Consider the following 25,143-nt stretch of genomic DNA (forward strand, 5'->3'; position numbering starts at 1 on the left):
CATAAGGTAAAGGAATCCCATTTTTCCAACCTCTTTGCGGGCATGCAGCTACATTTGCCTCACTAGACACAGTTATCATTGCTTTGTGGAGTCTCACAATCCATTTGCCTTCTTCTTACTCAGTTAAATGATACAGTATTATTCAAATTGTGCTTTAAATACATAAGCATTGTTCTTTATTTTCTGGCATCAACTATGTTGGTGTAGTCCGGATTAAAGCAGTCCACCTCTTTCTTTCACTGAGACTCGTTGTGCATGTTGACTTCGATGGAATTCTGATGTGGGCTAACAATAAAAAAAAATCTCTCGTGGGAGAAAGGGAATTGGCAGTCATCTGTCTTGAGTGTTTGTAAGTTCATAGAAATCATATTAGTTTCATGTATATTTCTTTAACAAATCACGGGAATCCTTCACCTTGACACCTTAGCTCCCATTGCTCGCAGCTCAAACACATCATTTCAACGTGCATCAGAATCAGAACCCTGCATCTCAGTGCTGCTGAATGTTTTGACTATGTGAACTGCGAAGATGCGAAACGTCCGCCGGTGGTACAGTCCATTGAAGGGGTGATCCAAAAACCCACGTTATTTGGTTATTCATAGTACACGTTCAGAAATACTAAGTAACAACACATTTTCAACACCTGATTTTAGTAAAACCTCAGTACCCCCCAAAAGTGTAATGCAGTAGTCCCATTTGGGGGGTATCAAATCACACTCGGCGGAGTCAGACCCCCCTGTAATTCAAACAGTGGTGCCAACATTTTAGTATCTCTAATGTGATATCCACTGGGTGACTGAGATGTGCTATACCCAACAGTGCTGTGTGTATGTGTACCTGGTTGAGATAGCCTAGATCTACTAAAACAGTGTTGTGTGCATGTACCTCCACAGGGTGATTGAGATGCCCTATGCTTACCAGTGCTGTGTGTATGGGGCCTGCAACAGCCACAAGTCCCTTAATCAATGGGATGCGGAGCAGATCAGTGAGAATGACGACCTGCACAAGAGGACCGTCGCTCTCTTCCCCATCCATGCTGACAACAACTGTGAGTACTTCGTCCATTTTTATTTTTTATTCTTTTATATATTTCTATACATATTAGGGGTGGGCATAGATTAATTCTTCTAATCTAGATTAATCTCACTGTAATTATGAAATGAATCTAGATTAATCTAGATTAAAATTCAGAATATGCGTGCAACCGGAATACATGACTAAAAGTAAGTCTCGGGAACAGACATCATCGCCTTTATCCAAAATGCGTCTAAAAAACGTTTTATGTTGATACTTTGCGATGAAAAAACTCTTTCACAACAAAAGGCTATTTTTAAGTGTGTCAAACATGTTAAAGAACCATTAACAGTCATGAACAAACTTAAAGTGATACTGTCCCATTTTTGGAAATATTATTTTACACCCCCCCTTGAGTTCAATAATAGGGATTTACCGTTCTCCCGTACTTTCAACTGTTCTCTGGGTATGGCAATGCAAATTTTACCTCCAAACTAGTATTTAACATTTAGTCCTATGAGACCAGCTAGTGGTTAACTGGTCTCATAGGCCTCAATGTTAATTGCTAGCTGGGAGGTAAAATTTGCACTGCCATATCCAGAGAACGGTTGAAAGTACAGGAGAATGAGTATGATAGTCCTCAAACAAAGTGTGTTGGAGCTATGACACAGGCAAGAATTAAGTAGTTCAGGAACAGGACTGTTGTTTGTGATAAAAGCAATGCGTGCGTTAATTAATGTTTGAAATGTCGGGCTCTAGTCAATAGAACTATGTGTGCATTGCCCATATTAAAAAAAGAGCAGTCACAACACTTATCACGGTGGAAAGATTAATGTTAACAGCATGCAGACACTGTCCATATTTGGTAGCCTACTAAATAGAGAGGTGGACTGGAGATGCGACTGGAAAGCCTCAACGCCTATCAAACGCAACTCTCCAACCCCACTTCGCAGTAGATTAACGTGCTGTATTTTCTTTATCGCCCGATAAGAGTCTCATATAATATATATATATATATATATATATATATACTTCATATTATATGTGTTTTAAGACAGGAGTGTGGAGTGTAATATCTCGATTTCGGTGATGCCTTGCACTGCCATGCACTAGGTCTGCCATGCACTGGATCCCCTCCAGTTTGCCTATCAGGACAGTGTGGGTGTAGAGGATGCTCTCTTGTATCTTCTACATAGGGTACACTCTCACCTGGACAAAGGAGGCAGTGCGGTGAGGATTATGTTCTTTGATTTTTCCAGTGCCTTTAACACTATTCAGCCACTTCTGTTAAGAGACAAGCTACTGCAAATGGGAGTGGGAACAGGGCTTGTTACCTGGATTACTGACTATCTCACAGAAAGGCCCCAGTTTGTCAGACTGGGTAACTTAACATCAGAGACTGTGATCAGTAGCACTGGAGCTCCACAAGGAACGGTGCTCTCCCCGGTTTTGTTCACCCTATACACCACTGACTTTAGCTATAATTCTGTGACCTGCCACATGCAGAAATTCTCAGATGACACTGCCATTGTTGGATGTATTAAAGATGGGCAGGAGGGGGAGTACAGGGGACTGGTAGAGAACTTTGTTAGATGGTGTAGGACCAATCAGTTGCAGTTGAACACCACCAAAACAAAGGAAATGGTGGTTGATTTCCGGCGAACAACCCCATCCCTCGTGCCTGTCTCTATTGAGGGGGAGACAGTGGAGACAGTCTGCACCTACAAATATCTGGGGGTACATCTTGATAATAAACTGGACTGGTCAGTTAATTCACATGCAGTCTACAAGAAAGGACAGAGCAGGCTTTACTTTCTGAGGAAGCTTAAATCATTTAACGTCTGCAACAGACTCCTCCAGATGTTTTACCAGTCTGTCATGGCTAGTGTACTTTCCTATGCTGTGGCATGCTGGGGCGGGAGCATTAGGAGGAGGGATGCTGGACGTCTGGACAAGCTAGTGAGGAAAGCAGGCTCTGTTGTTGGTACAGAACTGGAGGCTCTTAGTACCACAGCTGAAAAGAGGACATTGGGCAGATTGGACTCTATAATGGACAATGACCATCACCCCTTGCACTCAGTCTTTGCCAACCAGCGAAGTCTGTTCAGCCACAGATTCCTCGCCATTCCCTGCAAGACTGACAGGCTGCGTAAGTCCTTTGTCCCCAGGGCCATCCACCTATTTAACTCAACAACTCAGAACAACACAATGAAAGAGATTGTTATTGGTGACTGGACTGCATAACACCCCCCCTCCCCCCCCCCGCCACGCCCCCCTTCCATCCCCCTCCCATCCCTCCTTCAACAATCAGTAACAACTATTGCAATGAGAGACTTTTTTTATATATTTGAATGTTTAATGTGAAATAATCTATTTATTTAATTTGTATGTATGCTACTAGACACCTAAATTTCCTTCGGGATGAATAAATGTTACTCTACTCTACTCTACTCTATGATGAACACAAATACAACACACACATGCGCAAACGCACATATAAACACAAGCTCCTGCCTGTTACAACTTCTCAATGAGGCAAATTTTTGATCAGTCAATCACATGGTGGCAACTCAGTGCATGTTTGCATGTAGACATGGTTGAGATGATCTGATGCAGTTCAAACCGAGCATCATAATGGGGAAGAAAGGTTCTTTAAATGACTTTGAACATGGCATGCCTGTCAAGCTGATATGAGTAATTCAGACAATACTGATCTACTGGGATATTCACACACAACCATCTCTAGGGTTTACAAAGAATGGTAAGAAAAAGAAAAAAATGCTGTGAGCAGCGATTCTGTGGGCAAAAATGCCTTGTTGATGGTAGAGGTCACAGGAAAATGACCAGACTGATTTGAGCTGATACAAAGGCAACATTAAGTACAATACCCACTCATTACAACCGAGGTATGCATAAGAGAATCCCTGATTACACAGGACATCAAATCTTGAGGCAAATGGGCTATAGCAGCAGAAAACCACATTTGGTGCCACTCCTGAGGATCGGCCTTTGTTAATAATATTAACCGTGGCTTCGTATCGCAGAAAAAAAACGATTTGCTTTCTAGACCAGTATTTTCCCCATAAAATGCAAGCGATGACTATAGGGTACAAGTCTAGAGCAGCTGTAGATAGAGGGTTATCTGAAGAAGAATTTAATTCTTCTGGCCATTCGCCTGCCAACCATTGGTCCTTGAATATCCTCCCATAACCTACTGAGGGAGCGGTGTGGGTGTACAGTTTGAGGTCCTGCAACGATTCCAAAAAATCATTACGAAAAAAAGAAATTCTGTTCCAGTCATCCAGCAGCCTAGATCAAAACCTGAGCTCAGATTTACAACCAACATCCATAACAACAACATCCTGTAATGCCTTAACAGATTTAGCGAGGCCGAGAAGCTTGGAGATAAACGAGCGTCCTTGGGGAATAACCCGCATCGCAAAGTTGAGGTGACCAAGCAGTGAAAGGAGGTCTCGTTTAATAAAAATCGTAGAGTGCTGCAGGGCCTCGTGCATAACTTGCCTGATGCGCTCCAATTTGTCGGAGGGCAAAGAGGCTTGCATCAAATTCGAATCAAGTGTTATGCCCTGGAATTCAATTGAGGTTAGATGGCCAACAGTTTTTTTCGTGAGACAGCGGAAAACACCCAAGCTCTCGAACGTGCGCTTGAGTACCGTAATGCAATGGTCGGGCTTGGCTGTAGGAAAATCGACTAACAAAAAATCATCCAGTAAATGGAGCACAAAGGGCAGTTTGTTGTTATTAAGCAATATCCAACACAGTGCTTCTGACAGAGTATCGAAGATTTTTGGACTACTCCTACAGCCGAAGGGTAACCTTACTGAAAAGTACATTTTCCCCTTCCATCGAATGCCAAACATATGCCACTGAGACGGATGCAACGGCATGACCTTAAAAGCATCCGTTATGTCTGCCTTTGCGAGCCAGGCTCCTCGACCAGCTATTTTAATAAATTTAATGGCATCATCAACAGTACTGTAAAACAGAGAAAATGGTGCTGCCGGGAAAAGGCTGTTGATGCTTTGATCTGAACCATCGTGAGGCGCGGATAAAACAATAATCAGGCGTTTTTTCCCAGAATATTTCTAGTGGCTATGCCTATGGGATTTATTCTATATAATGGGAATGGTGCATCATCGAAGGGGCCAATTATGATGCCTTTCTCGATCAAAGCATCAACTACACTCGGTTCGTTAAGTGCAGACAACAGATTCTTGCAAATGAGGGGAACATTGGGCATCGCGGAGACGCCTGCCAAAAAGCCATGGACAAGTCCAGTTATTAAATAATTGATGTTGACTGGGGTGGACGGCTTTATTTCTTCTCCTTTTCCACGAAATTTGGGGTGGCTGTCCCCGCAGTAACTACAAACATGAAGATAACAGCAATTATGAAACTCGCAAACATTCTCATTAAAATTGTAACATAGCGGGGTGCTTGAGGGGGCAGTCACCTGGTGATCCAACGCCGCTTGTGCCAGGTTTCGGCTGGGGCTGAACGGCTTTTGCGCAGAGGTGGGTGGAGTGTGAACGGGAGCCGCAGACCGAACAGGCAAGTATGTGATGGCCAGTAAAGTGCCTACTGATGAGGCTGAGATCAGCCACAGACCAGTCCAGCCGCTGATTAAAGCGCTGGATAAATGACGCTGCTTTAGCAGAAAATGACCTGTGGTAGTCATAAAACATCAGTCCTCCGTAGGACAAGGCCAGATCTGAAATGATAGCTAGGTAAGTGTCCAGTTCGGCTCGACGCGAGGGGTAAACCTCGCAGATGACATCTCTATATACACCGAAAGCCACGTTGAACTCCGCCAGGGTCAATGATTTTGCCAGCCTTGGATCACCGTCCTTTAGAATTACCGACACATCGCCACAATCAACAGTGCGCCTATGGCACAACTCAGAAATCAGCAGAATTTTGACCAAGTTAACATCGTTACCTGCTAGTATTTGGCTCCGTAGCTGGTGGGAGATGGCAGCAGAGGGGGTGAAGAAAGGAGCACCCGTGGACACCGGTACTGCAGTCGCCAAGGTTCTCTTGGGAATGGTGTCAGAGAGCAGCGGCCCCAGTTGAGAGTAGACAGGGAGAAGTGGCAGGGAGAGCAGGAACTGTCGGGGGCACAGGAGCAGGTGGCATAACGGGAGCAGGCGGCTCGTGGCTCGGACGGTCTTCCAACGCCTGGATCCTGGTGTTAATGGACGTGATGGAGGATTGGATGTTGGCTAGCGCGAGGAGTACAGCGTTGTTGGGAGAGGTGGTCATGGCTGTCCCTTCCTGGACCGGAGAGGGGGGGAGGGTGGCATTTGGCGGTCCTGATTGGCGATGAGTGCTTGCGCTTTTGGGTACATTTTTGGCCGGGAGCTGCTGGCTGTACCGGTGGGTTGGCGGGGCCCCGGCTGCGGCCTCGACTCTGGCTGCGGCGCGCCGTGGACAGCCCGCCCGGTGTCGCGTCCTGGCCCGGCTGAACTTGAGAAGGTTGAGTGTCTTCTATGGTATCCCATTCTGTTGGGTCTTCCGAGTCGTCCAGCTAACTCTCATTCTTGCCGTGGACGGAGATCCATGCTGGTTGACAGGGTGAGTAGCAGCAACAACAATACTAGCATCGGCGCGTATGCGGCAGGGTCGAAGCGATAGGTCTAGCAAAGCGAGCAGCAAAAATGAGCAATGGCAGCAAAACAGTTCTATTAGTTTAAATGAGGCGCCTGAAACGCTAGCATCCAATTGCGAGCAGCAGCTAATTTACCAAGGCGTATAATTCGTAGACATCTGTATGGGTTGGGTCGGTGACAGCCAATAGGCAATGAGCACTTTGACTACGTGGTCTGCCAGAACTAACGCAATTTGGTCGATTTATTACATTATTGGCTGTTATTACGTTTTGGGTTGTTTTCATGATCTCTGTCAGTTCTGTTCATCACATAATTACGAAAATGACATAACCACCAGAATTTATTCACTTGTTCCTTGGGTCATTACTAACAGCTCCACAATGTTTCGTCCAAATCAGTTGATTAGTTTTTGAGTTATCCTGCTGACAGAATCTTTTAAAAAGTCCTGGGGCCTCATTTACTGTATCATCAGTTCGTAGAATGTCTTCTAACGTGTGTCTTACGAGTGAAATTTAGAATGTTCGCAAGTACAGAAAAATCGGGATTTATGAAACGTGCGTTGGCTGTTCCCACACACACGTCTGCATGATAAATCCCACACCTTCCAAATCACTGTGCACGCGCACATTCGGGGTAATTTGCATCCCGAAACGCCTCCGAATAACCAAATATGGTATTAAAATATATTCAAATGCCATGTGAATTCGAAGGCGCCACCCTGTTTGGACACACATGAACACACGCCGACACACGCGCCAGTCGAAGCGCTGGCGGGAAGTGTGGAGATAGAAACATTTCCGCAGCAGAAGTGGAGGTGCTTTCGACAGGAGGAGGACAGTGTTTCAAAATAAGTAAAAGAAGGAGACACACATGGACGAAAACACTGTAAAATAGCACACTGTCATACTCCATTGTCATTCAAAGCAAACTGTAGGCTACCTTGCACGGTCAATGTTATTTGCAATTTCGTGTTTCTTCCACTCGCACGCATGGTCTGAGGTGTGCGTAGATTTAGGCACATTTCTACGTTCAAGTACACGTTCATAAATCCCATACTTTGCTCAGGAATGATCGCACGCACGCTTTACGCACAGATCTGTACCTAAGAACGCTTGATAAATGAGGCCCCTGGTTCCGGTTCGTGATCCATATCACCACCAGAATTGAATCACTTGTTCCTTGGGTCATTATCAACAAACCCACAAAGTTTCGTCCAAAAATGTTGATTCGTTTTTGAGTTATGCTGCTGACAAACAAACAGACAGACAGACAGACAAACCAATGCGACCGAAAACATTACCTCCTTGGCGGAGGTAATGACAATACCTTCATTCGAAATTCGGAGGAAATGTTGTCAGTAGTTTATAGAATGAAACATCATGTTCATTTTACACAAACATATGCTTTTAAGTTGTAAATTCAGGAAAGCTGATCATTTCAATCATGGTCTGTAATTTTTTTCCACAGCTGTATATGGGTAGATGACGTGATGTGTACATATTGCTGTCACAGGCTCTTAAAATTGAGTAAATTCATGCTTTCAAAATTGTCAATGTTTTAAATCATTAAGCTAGTGTCTATGTTGTGAAAAAGTAATGTGTAATTAATAAGTCCAGAGTTTAAATGAGTTTATTTAATTGTAAGAGTTAGAGTCAAATGTCACATTTTTCCTATGGTGTGACTGCCGCAAGCCTGGTTCTCCATATTAAAACATTTTTTAATAAATTATCAAACCTCAGTCTATATAACCCTGGCATGTTTTTCAAGGTGTCTATTTTAGCAAGTGGCAATGCTTAATTTTTCCCTTTTTTTCTGAGACCATGTGGACTTATGAAACTTTGTCACAGAAAACGATGTCCTGTGGTGTGACATCACATTTTTGGGTAATTGTATGGATAATTATCTATTGCTGAAGCTCCAGCTGTACTTAAATTGTGACTTTAGACCCTTAAGAAGCCAATGGCAAGGGTGGATTTTAGTTTTTTCTCTCAGAGTTCTTCAATCACTCAATTACGTTTTGCTAGCACAAGCTGTATTAGTTTTGTAGTCCTTTGGTGTGACAGCCATAAAATACATTTTGACAATACTGTATATATTTTATATTTTTTTCTTATGTTGATGTATGCAAATGCATCTGACTAAAGGTGAAATTTTATTTCAGTTGGCAACGACATGGCTTTCAATTAACTCAAATGCTGAAAAGTCCTATGGTGTGATGGTAAGGGCCAAAACATACCAAGGCGGAACGGAACCGGCACGGGACGAACGCGGTCTTTCTGCTTAGTTTCGACCGGCGTGTTTTTCTCTGCCTTTCACACTGACAGCGTCAGCGTGCGCGGCCAGTCCTGTTCAAAACCCTCCCCACAGCTAAAGCTAGCATGCTACTTTGCCATTCATTTAAATGAGACACCGCCGGTCGCCAGCGTGAAAAATACGCTCGAGTTCTATTTTCAAATGCAGCGCGGCGCGGAGCCGGCTCCCGCGCCGCTGACGCCCGACTACCGCCGGTTGGTGTGTAAGGACAGATAGGTTTCAATGTATTTTCACAGACACCGGTAAAAACGCGGCCGTTCCGCGACGCTTTACCGCCTTGGTGTGTAAGACCCCTAAAAGTCCTATGGTGTGACACTTTGGAGTATCACACCAAAGGACTAGATATCTGAGAAATAGCTTTTAAAACAACTGGTTGTACATTTTTTTGTTTGTTTTGTTGTTTGACTACATAAATATTGTGTATTCAAATTACTTATTCCTTTTTATTGTCCATTGGAATTTATACTTTGATGCATTGTTGATTAATATTTGCTGTTGATCTTAGATACAGTCAAAGGATATAAAATGTCACTAACTATGCTTTGAAACCATAAATTATACAGTAATGGTAACAGTGAAGGAAAGATGAGTGAGAGAGTATAGAGGAGTATAGATTAATAAAGTATATAGTAGTGGTGGGCCGTTATCGGCGTTAACGTGCTGCGATAATGTGAGACTCTTGTCGCGCGACAAAGAAAATATCGCACGTTAATCTATTCTCAAAGTATGGATTTGGGGTTTGGGGATGTGCTTCACCATAGCGTTCGATTGACAGACGCTTTCAGACTGCCGTCCACCAGTCACTTCGCCTCTCCACCTGTTGCTCAGCAGAGCAGACCTACTAAATATGAATAAACAGTGTTTGCATGCTGTAAACATTAATCTCTCTGCCGTGGTAGGTGTTGTTTTAGTGCTTTTTCATAAGTGGTGGACTAGAGAGACGTTATGTTTAAGGTGAAGCAGACATTATTATGTACCAGCCCGACATAGCCTACATTTCCTCACGCATTGCATGGAACACAAACAACAGTCCTGTTCCAGAAATCTTGCCTGTGCCATAATTGCAAAACATTCCGTGTGATATACATTTTGAAGATTGTCAAACTGAAACTGCCAATATCTACTCTCGCTGAATGTTTGTGTTATGATCGCGCATTTGCGACTCATGTCAGACGGTAATACACCTCGCGGTTGTTGCGCTTGATATAGCCAAACTCGCGGTCGTCGCGCTTGACTTTTTTTTTGCAAACTGAATTCATTTGGAGTTGTAACTCCGCTGGCATTCTAACGCAGAGAACAACTGTGATGTGGGCCAGTGCTTTAGGGTCTAGAACTAGCTTTAGAAATCTAGTAGCCTGGCTCTGACTTTTCTGTACCTGCTGCGCAGCTCCTCCCTCTCTAAAGGAGCCGCTGCCCTTTTTAACAGTCTCTCTCTCTCTCTCTCTCTCTCTCTCTCTCTCTCTCTCTCTCTCTCTCTCTCTCTCTCCATAAGAAATGCTGAATTGTTGAGGTCATTTTGTTTAGATAGTCTAAATGTTTGATAGATGTATCTGTATTTACCTCTAGAATTTATAGCACTGTTCATTTTGAAATGTCAATATATGACTGTAAATTCTTCCTAACATATTCAAAACACTTTTCAAATATTGCAGTGATTTTTTTTTCCATCACCAAATAATCAACCATTTTTTTGATGATGAGATGTATTTTGGAAAAAAGAGATGAGCTCTGGTCTAATGCGCCATCTTAGGAAACCCCCTAGGTTTTTTTTCGTCATTTCGCTAGCGTGCCTATTCTGAATGAGCCATTTTGATATAGATTAATCTAGATTAATTTCAGAATTACAGTGAGATTAATCTAGATTAAAAAAACGAATCGGTGGAGTCAAGTGGGATCGCCGAGCAAGATAGCTGCTCACTAGATCTTGTCCGCAAACCACACCGGAGTAATGTAATTTATCCGTCCATATCTTGGTAATATTTGCGTTCTTAAATTCGTCAACAACCAGTGAATATTTCATTTCATTTTCATAGTGAAATATAGGCTAGTTAGAACAATGTCATCCTCGAAATATTTCAAGGGCACAGGCACGCGTGGGAAGCCTGCCGCGGACGCTGATGTTAGCTCCCCACAGAATACAAGCATGGAGAAGCTTTTGGCTGAAGTGACTAAAATGGGCACTACGCTCAAAACAGTGGCTACCGACGTGTCAACTAGCAAAGAAACTACAACGGAGTTGAAAAATGCTGTCAGTGCCATGCAAGTGTGAATGTCTGAGGCAGAATCCAGAATATCTGACGCGGAGGACACCATACCGCAGTTGGTGGTTGACCGCCAACGCCTCGGTGAGCGAATTGAGGAGTTGTGGAGCCGCATAGAAGATTTAGAGAACCGAAGACGCCGTAATAACATCAGGCTGATAGGCTTGAAAGAGGGCAGCGAAGGGGATGACGTAAAGGCATGCGTTGAAAAGATCCTGACTGAGGGCCGTAGCCCCTTAATGCGCGCCGTACCTCCTGAGGCACGCTGTAATAGACATTGAAAGTTAACTACTATAGTACTACACTACTATCACAGTGCACGGGGCCTTTAGTAATACATTATGACTTGGTCATTGCCATGCTGGTAACAGCTAATTTATAAAGCCGTGTCTTAAGGGGTTTTTAAGATAGTCGTTGAGGATGGTGAATTTGAAGTTGAGAGGGCGCATCGTTCCCCTGCCACACGCCCCGAGGAGGATCAACCCCCGAGAGTGCTCATGATCCGATTCTTGCGAAGCACTGCAAGAGATAAAGTTCTCAAAGCAGCGAAGGAGAAGAGGGGAGCAACGTGGAGTGAGTGCAGACTTTCGTTTTTCCCAGACATGTCAAAAAGTCTGGCTGATAAGAGGAAAGCCTTCAAGCCAGCTAAAGAACTACTGCACACAAAGAAGGTAAAGTTCACACACGCTTTCCCTTCAACGCTTAAGTTTACCTGGAGGGGGAGCAAGATGGCTTTTCAAAATGCTAGAGAGGCGGAGAGGTTCATTCGGCAACGTGTGACGGGGACGGAATTCGAGGAGGGAGACGATGACGTTGCTGAAGACTAATACAAGTTACAACGGTTGTAAGCCTACTACTGAGAAATTTTGAAAAAGGTATGGTGTGGCTGCATGGCTGGTGAAGCTATCTTAAACTAGGACACTAGTTGGACGTTCCACAGACCAGAAAAGGTTTTGTTTTTGTTTGGTTTTTTTTTTTGTTTTTTTTCCTCTTTTCTTTTCTTTTTTTCTTTTTTCTTTCTTCACTTGGATTCAAGTTAAAGGAGTCTCCATTTCCTAGGAGTCTCAAAAGTGGGATTATGTTTTCACACTTTTGTGAGGGGGGGGGGTCATGTTGACCAGTTTGGTCGTGTTTGTTTATTTGAATGCTAATGACACTTTGAAAATACTCAACAATGGTACAATGGCTTTGAACATGGAACAACTTTATGAGGGTCAGGCACACTGCAGTTACTCTGTATGTCGATTTTTTTTCATTATTATTTTTATTATATCCTGAATGGCCAATAATTCTTTTGTTAAGGTTGTATCCTGGAACATTAATGGATGTGGAAATGCAGTGAAACGAAAGAAGGTGCTTTCATATCTCAAACTGCAACAAACAGACATAGCATTTATTCAAGAAACTCACTTAAAGGATGATGAGGCCAAAAAAATTAAGAGAGACTGGGTGGGGCAAGCCTACTTTAGCTCTTTTTCTACCAAGAAAAATGGTGTTCTTATTCTGGTGCACAAAATGTTAATTTTTTCTCTTGTCAGGGAATATGCAGATGCCAATGGTAGAATTATCTGCCTTGACACGATCATAAATGGCATGAAACTAACACTTTGTAACATTTATGCCCCTAACAAAGAAGAGCCGGCTTTTTTCCATGAGGTTAATAACATTTTGGGAAATGCACACGGACAGGTGGTGTTGGCAGGAGACTTTAACAAGGTGCCCGACGGAGTTTTAGATAAAAGTAGATTTTCAGGGACGGCTTTGCCTAAGGATAGAGCAGCAATTCATGTGTTAAAGGGACACTGTGTGAGATTTTTAGTTGTTTATTTCCAGAATTCATGCTACCCATTCACTAATGTTACCTTGTCATGAATACTTACCACCACCATCAAGTTCTAAGTATTCATTATGACTGGAAAAATTGCACTTTTCTTACATGAAAAGGGGGATCTTCTCCATGGTCCGCCATTTTGAATTTCCCAAAATAGCCATTTTTAGCTGCAAAAATGACTCTACTTGCACCATACTAGAAAATATTTGTTTATTACTTTGTAAACTTTCATGTAAAGATCAAATTTGGCAATAGGCAGCCCAGTTTCAATGAGCAGCATAGTTGCAGTACCTTTTTTGACCATATCCTGCACAGTGTCCCTTTAATGAAGGATAATGGCTTGATTGATATATGGCGAATGGTTAACCCAAGTAAGAGGGAATATTCTTTTTACTCCCATTGCCACAAATCATATTCACGTATAGATTTTATCCTGATGTCTCAGAATCTAATCAATGCCGTTGTTGACTGCAAAATCAATGCCATCTCTTTATCAGATCATGCACCAGTTGAACTTTGTGTTAAAATACATCCAGACAAACTCAAACGAGGTAGATGGAGGATGAATACCTCCATTCTTCAAAATAATACTTTTCAAAATGAATTGGCTGAGGATTTGTCGTCATTTTTTCAGATAAACATGGGAAGTACAGACAGTGTGGCTATGGTGTGGGAGGCATCAAAGGCATACATCAGAGGCAAAATTATAGCACATACTTCTAGAATAAAAAAAGAACACACTAATACGGTTAAAAAACTGGAGGCAGAATTAATCATATTGGAAAGTAAATTAGCAGAGCACTATTCTGATAAGTTGTTAAATGATATTTGTAAATGTAAATCTGAAATACAGGAAATATTCAACAGAAAGGCAGAATATGCCCTGTTTATATTAAAAACAACATTCTATGAGGCGGGAGAGAAGACAGGGAAGCTTTTGGCAAGACAGCTTAAAGAAGTAAATTCTGCCAATGTAATTCCTGCCATAAGGAAAGATGGGGCGCTAGTAACATCTTCCACAGAAATTAATGAGGTCTTCAAAACTTTCTATGAGAATCTATATTGTTCAGAAGGTGAACCAAGTAAATTAATACTGCAAAACTTCTTTCATAAAATAACTCTTCCTAGGCTGTCAGCTGAACAGGCATGTATTCTTGATAAACCAGTGTCCCAGGAAGAGGTGAAGAAGGCTATTCAGTCTATGAAAGCAGGAAAATCACCTGGAACCGACGGATTCCCTGTTGAATATTACAAACAGTATATAGACATCCTCACACCAGTTCTGACAGAAATGTATGACGAGGCCTTGCATACTGGTTCCCTCCCACCATCTCTGAATGAAGCACTTATTTCTCTAATTCCAAAGAAAGGCAGAGATCATACAGACCCTGCCAATTTCAGACCTATTAGTTTAATTAATGTGGACAGCAAAATACTTACCAAGGTACTTGCCATGAGACTAGAAACAGTATTACCAGACTTAATACACCCTGACCAGGTGGGTTTCTTGCGAGGTAGATCTTCTACTGACAACCTAAGAAGACTGATGCACCTCATGTGGTTAAATTCATCCAGCACTGCACCAGTGGCAGCCTTGTCATTGGACGCAGAGAAAGCGTATGACAGAGTGTCCTTGGGGTTTCTTCAGAGAGAGAGAGAGAGAGAGAGAGTAGACTTTATTGTCACTATATAAATATAGCGAGATTATGTTTAGTAGCAACCCACAAATGCCCACAAAATAAAAGATATCAAGTCAAGTCAAGTCAAGTCAAGTTTATTGTCAATTTCTTTACATGCACTGGTCATACAAAGAATTTGAAATTGCGTTTCTTGCTCTCCCATGCAGACATAGACTAATCTAGGTAAGGACATAGACAGTATAGACATAGACAGTACTCATACATGGACATAGACAGTATGGACGTAGACATTGCTCATACAGACATTTAAAGTGCAAGACTGGACAACAGAAGACTTGTAGAGAACATACATTAAGAGGAGGTATTTTGTTGTTCTTTTTCTAAAAGTCCTTTATAGCGTTCTGACATAGTAATAGTAGCATTTGATATATTAACAATAAATAAATAAAATCCATAAAAAATCCATAAAAATCCATGTGCATCTCACAGTATGTCCTTCATTCTTGTAGTGCGGGCACGCAGAGTCCTAAAGCGCCTGCCAGATGGTAGCATGGTGAAGAGCCTGTGACCAGGGTGTGTGTGATCTTTAAGGATGTTTAATGCTCTGTTTGTGCAATAATAATAATAATAATAATAATAATAATAATAATAATAATAATAATTGTATTTGTATAGCACTGTGTCATACAAGGCATGTAACTCAAAGTGCTTAACAAATGGGAAAAAAACATTGTTAGAGATAGATTTAAAAGGAGAGGTATAGAGGAGAGGCAGAAAAAGCAGGGAGGCAGAGGAAGAAGAGATAGACAGAGAATGTAGAGTCATAAGGTCAACGTAGGTTAGGACCAGGATTCTTAGATGTGTAAGGTCCATAGTGGCTGGGCCTATCTATGTCTTGGCTCCAGCGTGCCAGCTGCTCCACCTCCTCTCTGTAGGCCGTCTCGTTGTTGTCAGAGATCAGGCCAATCACGGTTGTGTCGTCAGCAAATTTAATGATGGTGTTTGTGCTGTGCTTAGGATCACAGTCATGAGTGAAGAGGGAGTACAAAAAAGGGCTCAACACACATCCCTGCGGCGCGCCTGTATTTAGGGTGATGGGTCTTGAAAGATGTTTTCCCATGCGTACAGACTGAGGTCTGTCACTGAGGAAGTCCAGTATCCATCTGCAGACATGGGGACTGAAGCCGAGGTTGTACAGCTTAGTGGCCAGCTTGATAGGGGGAATGGTGATAAAAGCGGAGCTGTAGTCAATGAACAGCATTCGCACATAGCTGTTTGGTTTCTCCAGGTGTGAGAGGGCAGTGTGAATGGCCAATGAAATGCCATCCTCTGTAGATCTATTCGCCCTGTAGGCAAATTGATGCGGGTCGAGGGATGGTGGAGTGATGGACTTGAGGTGTGCTAGCACCAGTCTTTCAAAGCATTTCATCACAATAGGTGTGAGCGCTACAGGGCGGTAGTCATTGAGAGACTTGATGGCCGCCTGCTTGGGAACAGGAACGATGGTACTGGTTTTCAGACAAATGGGGACTGCAGCTTGTTCTAGGGAGATGTTAAATATGCGGGTAAAGACTGCACTTAGTTGGCCTGCACAGTGCTTTAGGACCTTACCAGGGACCCCGTCTGGTCCTGGTGCTTTGTGAGGGTTAATGCTGCTGAGGGCTCGCCGAACCTCGTGCTCGCTTAACACCAGGCCTACATGTGGGGCATTGTCTATCAGTTCAGTGGGGGAGTGAGGGATGGGTCCCTCATCGAACCGTGCAAAAAAGTTGTTGAGGTCATCCGGGAGAGTTGAATTGTGAGAGCTGGGCAGACAGGGGTTTGTGCTCTTGTAGTTGGTGTAGGATGTAATGCCCTGCCACATACGTCTGGGATCAGAGTTCACAAAGTGCTGTTCTATTTTTACTTTATAGGAGTGTTTAGCTTCCTTGATGCCCCTCTTCAAGTTGGCCCTGGCTATGGTGTAATTTGATTGATCACCAGAGCGAAACGCATCGTCTCTAATTGCCAGCAGGTTCTGGACTTGACTGTTCATCCAGGGCTTGCGGTTTGGAAATGTGTAAATGGTCTTGTGGATGGTGACATTATCAACACAGAAGTTAATGTAGTCCAGAACTGTAGATGCATATGTATTTAAGTCTGATTGATTAAAAAGTTCCCAGTCAGTGTCCTCAAAACAATTTTGCAAACGTTCAATTGCTCCTTCAGGCCAGACTTGAATGACCTGGCTAGTGGGCTTTGACCTGGCGATGAGCGGCTTGTACGCAGGGGTCAAGAGCAGAGGGGTGTGGTCGCAGCTACCGAGGTGAGGGGAGGGGGATGCTTTGTATGCGCTGGCTATGTTGCAATAAACAACGTCTAATGTGTTCTTTCCTCTGATTGGAAAATCAACAAACTGATGGAATTTAGGCAGAACTGACTTAAGATTGACATGGTTGAAGTCACCTGCTGTAACGAACACGGAGTCGGGGTGAGAGTTTTGCAGGTCGCTGATGGTGTCATAGAGTTTACTTAATGCAATCTTTGCGTTCGCTTGGGGGGGAAAACAGCCCTATCAGAGTTTGGATTTGGAACTGGTTTCATGAAGTGGATTAAAATACTGTACAGTAATCCCAAAGCAGCGGTCATGACTAATGGCGTGATTTCACCATTCTTCAACCTCTCCAGAGGAACACGCCAGGGGTGCCCTCTTTCACCACTTTTGTTTACAATTTTCCTGGAACCTTTGGCAGTAGCCATTAGAGCAAATCCCTCCATTAAAGGAGTGCATGGAGGCGGTAGTGAGCATAAATTAATGCTATATGCTGATGACATTCTTTTTCTGACTAGCGACCCACAAAACTCTTTACCTGTCTTAATGCATACAATTAGTGAATATTCCCATATCTCAGGTTACAAACTCAATTGGACCAAGTCTGAAGCAATGCCAATTTCCAAACATTGTCACCCCCAAACAATTACACAGTACAACTTTAGGTGGGTCCCAAAAGGTATGGTTTACCTGGGCATTAAGTTGAGCTCAGACCTTAGTGAAATTATTGCCTTGAACTTTGATACACTACTCCAAAAAATTAAAACAAACATTGGTAAATGGGTAAAGTTAAATCTGACATTATGTGGTAAAATAAATGTTGTAAAAATGGTGATTGCCCCACAGTTCAACTACATATCCATGATGCTTCCTCTCAGCATACCTGAAAATATATTTAAACAATATGACAATCTCATCAAGGAACTCCTTTGGGCAGGGAGAAAGCCTAGGTTTAAACTGAGTAAACTCTATGCACCGAAGGATAAAGGCGGGCTGGCTTTACCTAATGTTAGATTATATAACATGTCGTTTGAAATGGCTAAGATAGCTAAACATTGGAGTGGAGATGCACCTGACTCAAACTGGGTCAACATTTAACAGACTCTTGCCACACCATTTCACCATAAACAGGTGCTATCCCAGCAGGCAACTGGCCCAGTGGAGGACAGGAATCCAGTCATCCAACACTCTAAGGAAGTGTGGGCAAAGATTCATAAAATACACAAACTCTCACATTACAAACAGCATTATTCCTCTCTGTGGCGCAATCCTGAAATTAAAATAGGTAAACGCACTGTATTTTGGAGAAAGTGGGCGGATAATGGAATCCTAAGAATTGGTGACCTTTTTAGTGACGGTATCATTAAATCATTTGCTGATCTTGTGCAGGATTATAATTTACAAGAAAAGGGTGACTTCTGGAAGTACTTGCAGGTTAGACACTGCATATTGAAAAAAAATCTGACAACAGGAGAAGACAATGAAATTTTGCTGTTTTTGCAATTGCCAGTTAATCATAGGGCATCAGCGTTTTATAATAAAACAGTTTGTATGACCAGTAGCTCTTTTGAATACTTAAGACTAATATGGCAAAGAGACCTTGAATGTGACATAGACGAGGATACTTGGGGACACATCTTGGCCGATAATGGTAAATATATCAAAGAAGTAAGGTGTACATTTATTCAGTATAAAATCTTACATAGATTTTACTGGACCCCATGCAGACTTTTTAGAATAGGATTAGTAAATAGCAATGTCTGCTGGAAGTGTAAAAAAGAAACTGGTACTTTTTTACATCTTATATGGGAGTGTGCTTTAATCAAACCATTCTGGGACACAATACTTAAATTTCTAGAGAAATGGATTGATGTAACTCTTCCACTATGTCCTCGTCTATGTCTTCTTGGAGACAAAACAACAATACCCCAGCTCACAAAAGAGGTACACTCCGTGTTGATGTTAGGGCTAACCTCAGCTGCAAGAATTATATTAAGACACTGGAAGGCACCCGAACACCCTACATTCCAGGAATGGAAAGTGTTAATGACTGAAACTGTATCATATGAGGTTATGCTGACTAGACTAAAAGGCAAAGGGCAGGTGGTGCTAAATAATTAGGATTTTTTTCAAGCATATCTTATGTCTCAGTAATGGCTTTGTTATAAGACTGGTGGGAATGTGAGTGTTACCGTTTTCTACCTTGCCATCATAATGTTTGTATGCTTGATAATATGCATATTAGATGCATATATTTCATATTTTGTTACCACTTTTTGTTTCTTTTTTTCCCTCCACCTTTTTCATCATCCAGTAACACCTTCTATTTTTACTGTGTAGGCCTGTGACTGTGTGTTGTAAGCTTTTCTTTTTTTGCAGAATGTACCATGTAAGCTGTGTACCGTGTTTGTTTGTGTGTCTTGATTGTTTAAATAAAAAAAACCTTAAATTGCAAAAAAAATTAAAAAAAAATAATAATAATCTATGCCCACCCCTAGTTTAAAGTCAATATACAGCATAAATGTGCTGTACAGCATGAGATACCAAACAGGCACTGGCCACTACACACTACAGGTTCAATGGTGTGACAGTCATAGCATACCTACAGAGGTGTGATGGTCATGCCAAGGTCACACTTCAGTATGAGTCTTATGAGCTCTGCAGGTTACATTTAATGACGCTAGGCTGATAATCTATGACTCAAAGAGTCATAAAGTGTAAAGTGTAGGTCCATATTGACTACAACATTACATTATGATCAACAGACAAAATAATAATGTTGATATATTTGTTTCTGGCTCAGTTTAGCATTTCTGTCCTTTAGCGTGACATTAATGTCCTACGGTGTGACATTGTTTAAACGCTCAAATATTTGTTTGAGCTTAACAATATGTTTGATAAACACTGAATATTGCATTAGGGAAGAACAAATTATCATCTCTGAAATGTTAGTATAAATTCGGACAATTTTGAACATTTAAAAGAAAGATATCCCTGTTTTTCCTCGAAGGTTTCTAATAATCTCACCTCTAATGGGAAAAAAATACTTAAATGGTAATTTCTCATTAAATTAAGACTTTAAAAAATTGCAATAAATATGAAGAGTGTAACAATGTTCATAAAACTCCATCAAGCCATTTCTACATTACTTAATATATACAGTATATTTCTTTTTTTCAGCAAATTGCTTTATCAACGTATATAAATAATCATAGACCAACATTGTGACCACTTGGATTTTTTGAAAGATTAATTGCTGCACTACGTAGACATGTACTTTTTTCTCTCATAAACAATGTTTTGTGAAAAAAAAAATGTTTTTTGCTGCCTATCTGTCATCTACCCATATAGTGAGGGAGATCACAAAGCTGCACATAACTACACAGGTCGGGCGAGAGCCAGGCAAGGTGTGACAACGTTTCCATGAGCAACACAAGTTTCACAAACATTTCCTGGTGCCTGGAGTTTGTTGTCAACACCACTCATAGATCTATGATGTGTGTTGTATGCCTTTTGTACTCGATGCAAAGTTGTGACAGACGTGAACAATATGCACCTGAAGCAATAATAAAAAAATGCAGCCTTTTATAGCATCTAGCAAGTATGCACTGCACTGCGCTGCAATGAACTTCAATAGTCTGTGAGCTATTTTTGGCTCTGCTGTATCTATATTTAATTTGGAGCGGGAGAGCAAACATGCTGGTGCAAATCTGCCTCCAACCACATAAACTTGACAGCTACCCCCTTCACTGCCATACATTCCTTCATCATATAAATCCCAGTGGAAGTATGAAATAGCAGCACTTAAAACCTGGTCTGTAATTAAGCAGGCTTGCCCCAGCAAGTCCCACTTACTGTAATCTAGAAGTCCTGTTTATGAATTAGGTTTGGTTCATTGGGCTACGTAGATGCACTTGAGTAGGAAGGCTAGGTTGATTCTGAAGAAGATTTTCTTCGTTACCCGAGCTCCTCAGGTGCCCTGAGTGAGGACACTCGAACTCAAGTCTTGTCGCCACGTTTTGGAAGAATTCAGCCCAATCAGAATTGAAATAGATATTGTTGAGAGTTTATTTGCTCACCCGGCAGGTCTAGGTTATGCGAAAAACCAGCAAAACAGGAACCAGCAAAGACCTTGCTAACAGCCACCAACCGTACCAAAGAGTGACTCGCGACCCGAGACCAGTTGCTTCTGATAGTCGTTAATCGTCCGCAATTGCTCCGAAGTTTGAGTGACAATCACCCACTATATATACGCTAAGGCCCAGCGGGCCCACCCCGAAACTGTGACACCTGGGGTAATTACGGAATTTCACAATGGTGATCTTTGGTCTTACTTTTGACATTAAAAATTAGCATCATAAGCACTTAGGTTCTGCTCTGGGCCTTCACCTCCCACTACTTGGTACGGGGTTTACATAGACTTGTGTGCTTAGTATAGTGGCTTTCAACTTTCCTTAAGCCAAGGCACACCTCTTCGAAGACAAAGATGCAAACAAAAATAAAAGTAACCAAAGTAAATGTTTGGAATAAGAAAAACAACACCCCAATGCCTAATGAATAATGTACAGTCATTCTATAATTTAATAACACACCAGGTGATATCTCACTGCACACTAGTATTCCCCGACACAATTGGTTAGAAAAAAAATCACTGACCCAATAGCACAAGTGCAGCTGGTTGCAATTCTCTATTCAATCATGCACTCATGCACACATAGTACTCTTAAAATCAGGTCTTACGAAATGGTTAAAAACAGGGCAACACTGTTTGCATTTTAGTCATTGATCTTGTGTTGTGGTTTGTGTTATGTCATAGCATCTTTTATAATTATAAATCTTACGACAATTCTCAATCATCTTCCTTTAATTCTGGTCCAAAGACTACAGATGAAAAATACCCTTATGGTTATAATTTTGCTCAATTGTAGGTTATATGTGTCATAAAATCCTTGTCAAATAAAATGAAATAAAAGTATATATGACCTCTTCTTCAACTCTCTCGGCCACCTCGACATGTTGTTCACCTCACTCGGCCTCAGAGCTAAACACACACTGTCCCTGCATTGTGATTTTTGCATCCTCAATTTCAGTTCTCCATTTGCTTGAAGCAAAATCATTGTGGTTTTATCACGTCTATATAACAGAGTTGAAAATGCTGTTGAGAAATTTAAAGTTTTTATGAGTTTTGCCATTATTGAGCAGAATATTGTTCGTTGGAGACACCTTGTGGCACTTCAGAGAACTGCAGGTATGTTGCGTTTTGACCAAGGAGAGTAGAGCTTACTGACGTCATAACAGCGTAGTACGAAATGATGGCGAGGGGAGTACGGAACTTTTATTCTTCTTCTACGGTCAGTATTGGACACATCAGGGAAGCATGCAATGCCACTTCCGAGAGGGTCGGAGTGTGGAACAGGTCATAGGACAGCGTGAATGTTTGTCAGCTGTCCTTAATTACCCCCAGCAATTACTGCTGACCAACAGTTAATTTGGTCACAAATTATCCATCATGGTGTCGCCCCCACTGACCATGCGCAAAGCAGTACGGAGATTGTATCCATCGCACCCACTGACCAATGACCATGCGCAAGGGAGTTAATTTTCCATCCACTCGTGTCCTCAGGAAACGCCCCCGTACTACACCGTGGCCAATGCATTTCCCCCCTAGAGATTGTTCTTCTGTCGAGTTTCTTTGGTTTTGACCCTCTGGGGTTCCCGTAGCCGAGTCAGAAAAGTAATTCCCTGGCTCGGGTAAGTTTACTATTAAATGTGTTCCGTTTTCAATTATTGTTTCCTCTTCGTAAAATGCAATGTAAACTGTCTACTTGATGTATCTTATTAATGATATAATTGTGTACACGGTGTGGGGATATGCAGGAAATGTACTAAGTTGCAAAGAAAGTTATTTACATTTTCTATTAACCACGAGGCTCTTTTGGGAGATTAGCATCTTCCTACACCTGCAGTAGATGCGTTAGCATAGTGTTCGTTTTGTGGATGAATTATGAAAGTATGCATGAGAATTCACATCATATTTACCTCTACTATGTATCACTGTTATATGGCACTGTATGCATGTATTCTGGTGGCATGGTACTTTAGAATTCCGAATGTTTGATCGGTTTTCCGAACCGCAATGATTCCATGCCTGAGCATTCTGCTTGCCTCTCTCCCTCTCTGGAACTATGATGTTGCATACGGTCCTTCGTGAACTTCATGTTACTTTTATTTTTATTGTACAGATGCTGCAGTAATGCCCATTTTGCTCTGTTAAGGTATGTCTCCAGTTGTGAATTGTATTTTGTTACATTGCTGTTAAAATGTTTGGGGTCAGGAAAAGCGATTCCCTGGCTCGGATGCTGCAGTAATGCCCATTTGCTCTGTTAAGGAAATAAACTGCCGTCCAAAGAAAGTCCGCCTCCTGTGCCTGCTTGAGTCCGTTTCATCTATCTCTGCTAGGTGCAAAAGCCTTTACCCTAGAACATCTCGTGTTATTTTGCAGAGTAATCGTCTAGAAGCAGACGCTTAGTTTGGAAATACGTACAGTATAATTTACGTATGTCTTGTGTCTGCCATACAGTGGGCTATGTGTCGTGCAGTCACAAGTGGTGCTTGTAAGTGGAAATGATCTTATTTGCATGAGTATGTAGGCCTAATGTGCCCCCTAAAATAAGATCAGTACTTTTCCATTGGAACCCATTTCTGATAATCTTTTGTATGTATGTCTGTTTGTGTGTTCTTTCACATATTCAAATTGTTAGCACAAAGTTGGCAAAACAAGTTTTTGTCCTTTTTCTATGTGCTTTATACATGCAATTTACTTCTTGTTACGCCATTCATCACCAAAATCCACCACAATTTTTCAAAGAAAGTTTGTGGCTCAAAACGGTATTCCCATGATAGGCATTTTTTTTTCTTGATGGAGTCCGTGAAATATTGCTGCAAGTGGTAGCCGCTATTCCAATGCAGACAAATCCAAATGAGTGGAGTGCATTGTTTAGCCTATTTTCAAGATGAAGGAAAAATTGCATGCTTGATATTAGATCGCTAATGTTTTACACTGAGACTGTTTTGCGTTGTTCCCAGACATCCAAAGTGATGATTATTCTAATGTTGATGACCAAACCAACCAGCACGCTTTCTGTCAAGCAGTTGAAATGAGTGAAAATCTCTTGACAATCTCGCTTTGAACAGACAAAGCGTGTGTTGTGTGACCAATAGCTGAACGACCAATAGCTGAACAACAATCAGACTTTCCTGGTCTGACTACGCCCTAAGGGATGCACAGAACTCTTTAATTGTAGAACTCTGCTGTGGAAAACTCCATGGCAACCACTGCTTGCAAGTGAGGACTAATTATTATTCTACCTCTGCCAAGGAGGTTATGTTTTCGGTCATGTTGGTTTGTCTGTCTGTCAGCAGGAGAACACAAAAATTATGAACGGATTTAGATGAAACTATGTGAAGTTGTTGGAAATGACCCAAGGAACAAATTATTAAAATCTGGCGGTGATCCAGATCATGAACCGGAACCAGGATTTTAAAAAATATTCTTCACCTTTGCTAACCTAGAAATATAGATGCCCCTATGCCAATTGAATTGCGGACAGGGCGAATTTTGACTTTCCAGTTTCTAACTCCACAAAATGAAGGCAAAAAGACATCAAATAAAAATATCTGTGTGCATTTCTAGTAAGTAATTAAAACCAATTGCTAGGCCTAGTGGCTGGGTAACTGCACAACACTTAGGTGCTGTTTCTACGTAGCTGGATATTTTTATATGTGAATATTTTTTTCTCCTGGTGGCATTGGTTTTGGCCTTCCGTTTCCACGTAGCAGATATTTAAAATAGCAATCACTCCCAAAATGTAATCGTTTGTTCCTTGGGTCATGACCAATCATCCCAGTAAATTGCATAAAGATCGGCTGAATTTACGTTTTTGACCTTTTCGTGACCATGACCTTGACCTTTGACCCAATCACTCCCAAAAAGTAATCGATTGTTCCTTGGGTCATGACCAATCATCCCTGTAAATTTCATAAAAATCGGCTCAATTTACGCTTTTGACCTTTTCGTGACCTTGACCTTGACCTTTGACCCAATCACTCCCAAAAAGAAATCGATTGTTCCTTGGGTCATGAC

At 41.8% G+C, this 25,143-nt stretch overlaps 1 protein-coding gene across 1 annotated transcript in view; it reads left to right on the plus strand.

The window, feature by feature from the left end:
* The window catches only part of LOC134457400 (leucine-rich repeat-containing G-protein coupled receptor 6), a 266,153-nt gene that overhangs the window by 232,398 nt on the left and 8,612 nt on the right, over positions 1-25,143 (plus strand). The window contains exon 16 of the mRNA XM_063209416.1: positions 894-1,048. Within this exon, the coding sequence (XP_063065486.1) occupies positions 894-1,048 (155 nt within the window). The remainder of the gene's footprint in view (positions 1-893; positions 1,049-25,143) is intronic.

Source organism: Engraulis encrasicolus, chromosome 10 (assembly GCF_034702125.1).
Source record: "Engraulis encrasicolus isolate BLACKSEA-1 chromosome 10, IST_EnEncr_1.0, whole genome shotgun sequence".
Classification (NCBI taxonomy): Eukaryota; Metazoa; Chordata; class Actinopteri; order Clupeiformes; family Engraulidae; genus Engraulis; species Engraulis encrasicolus.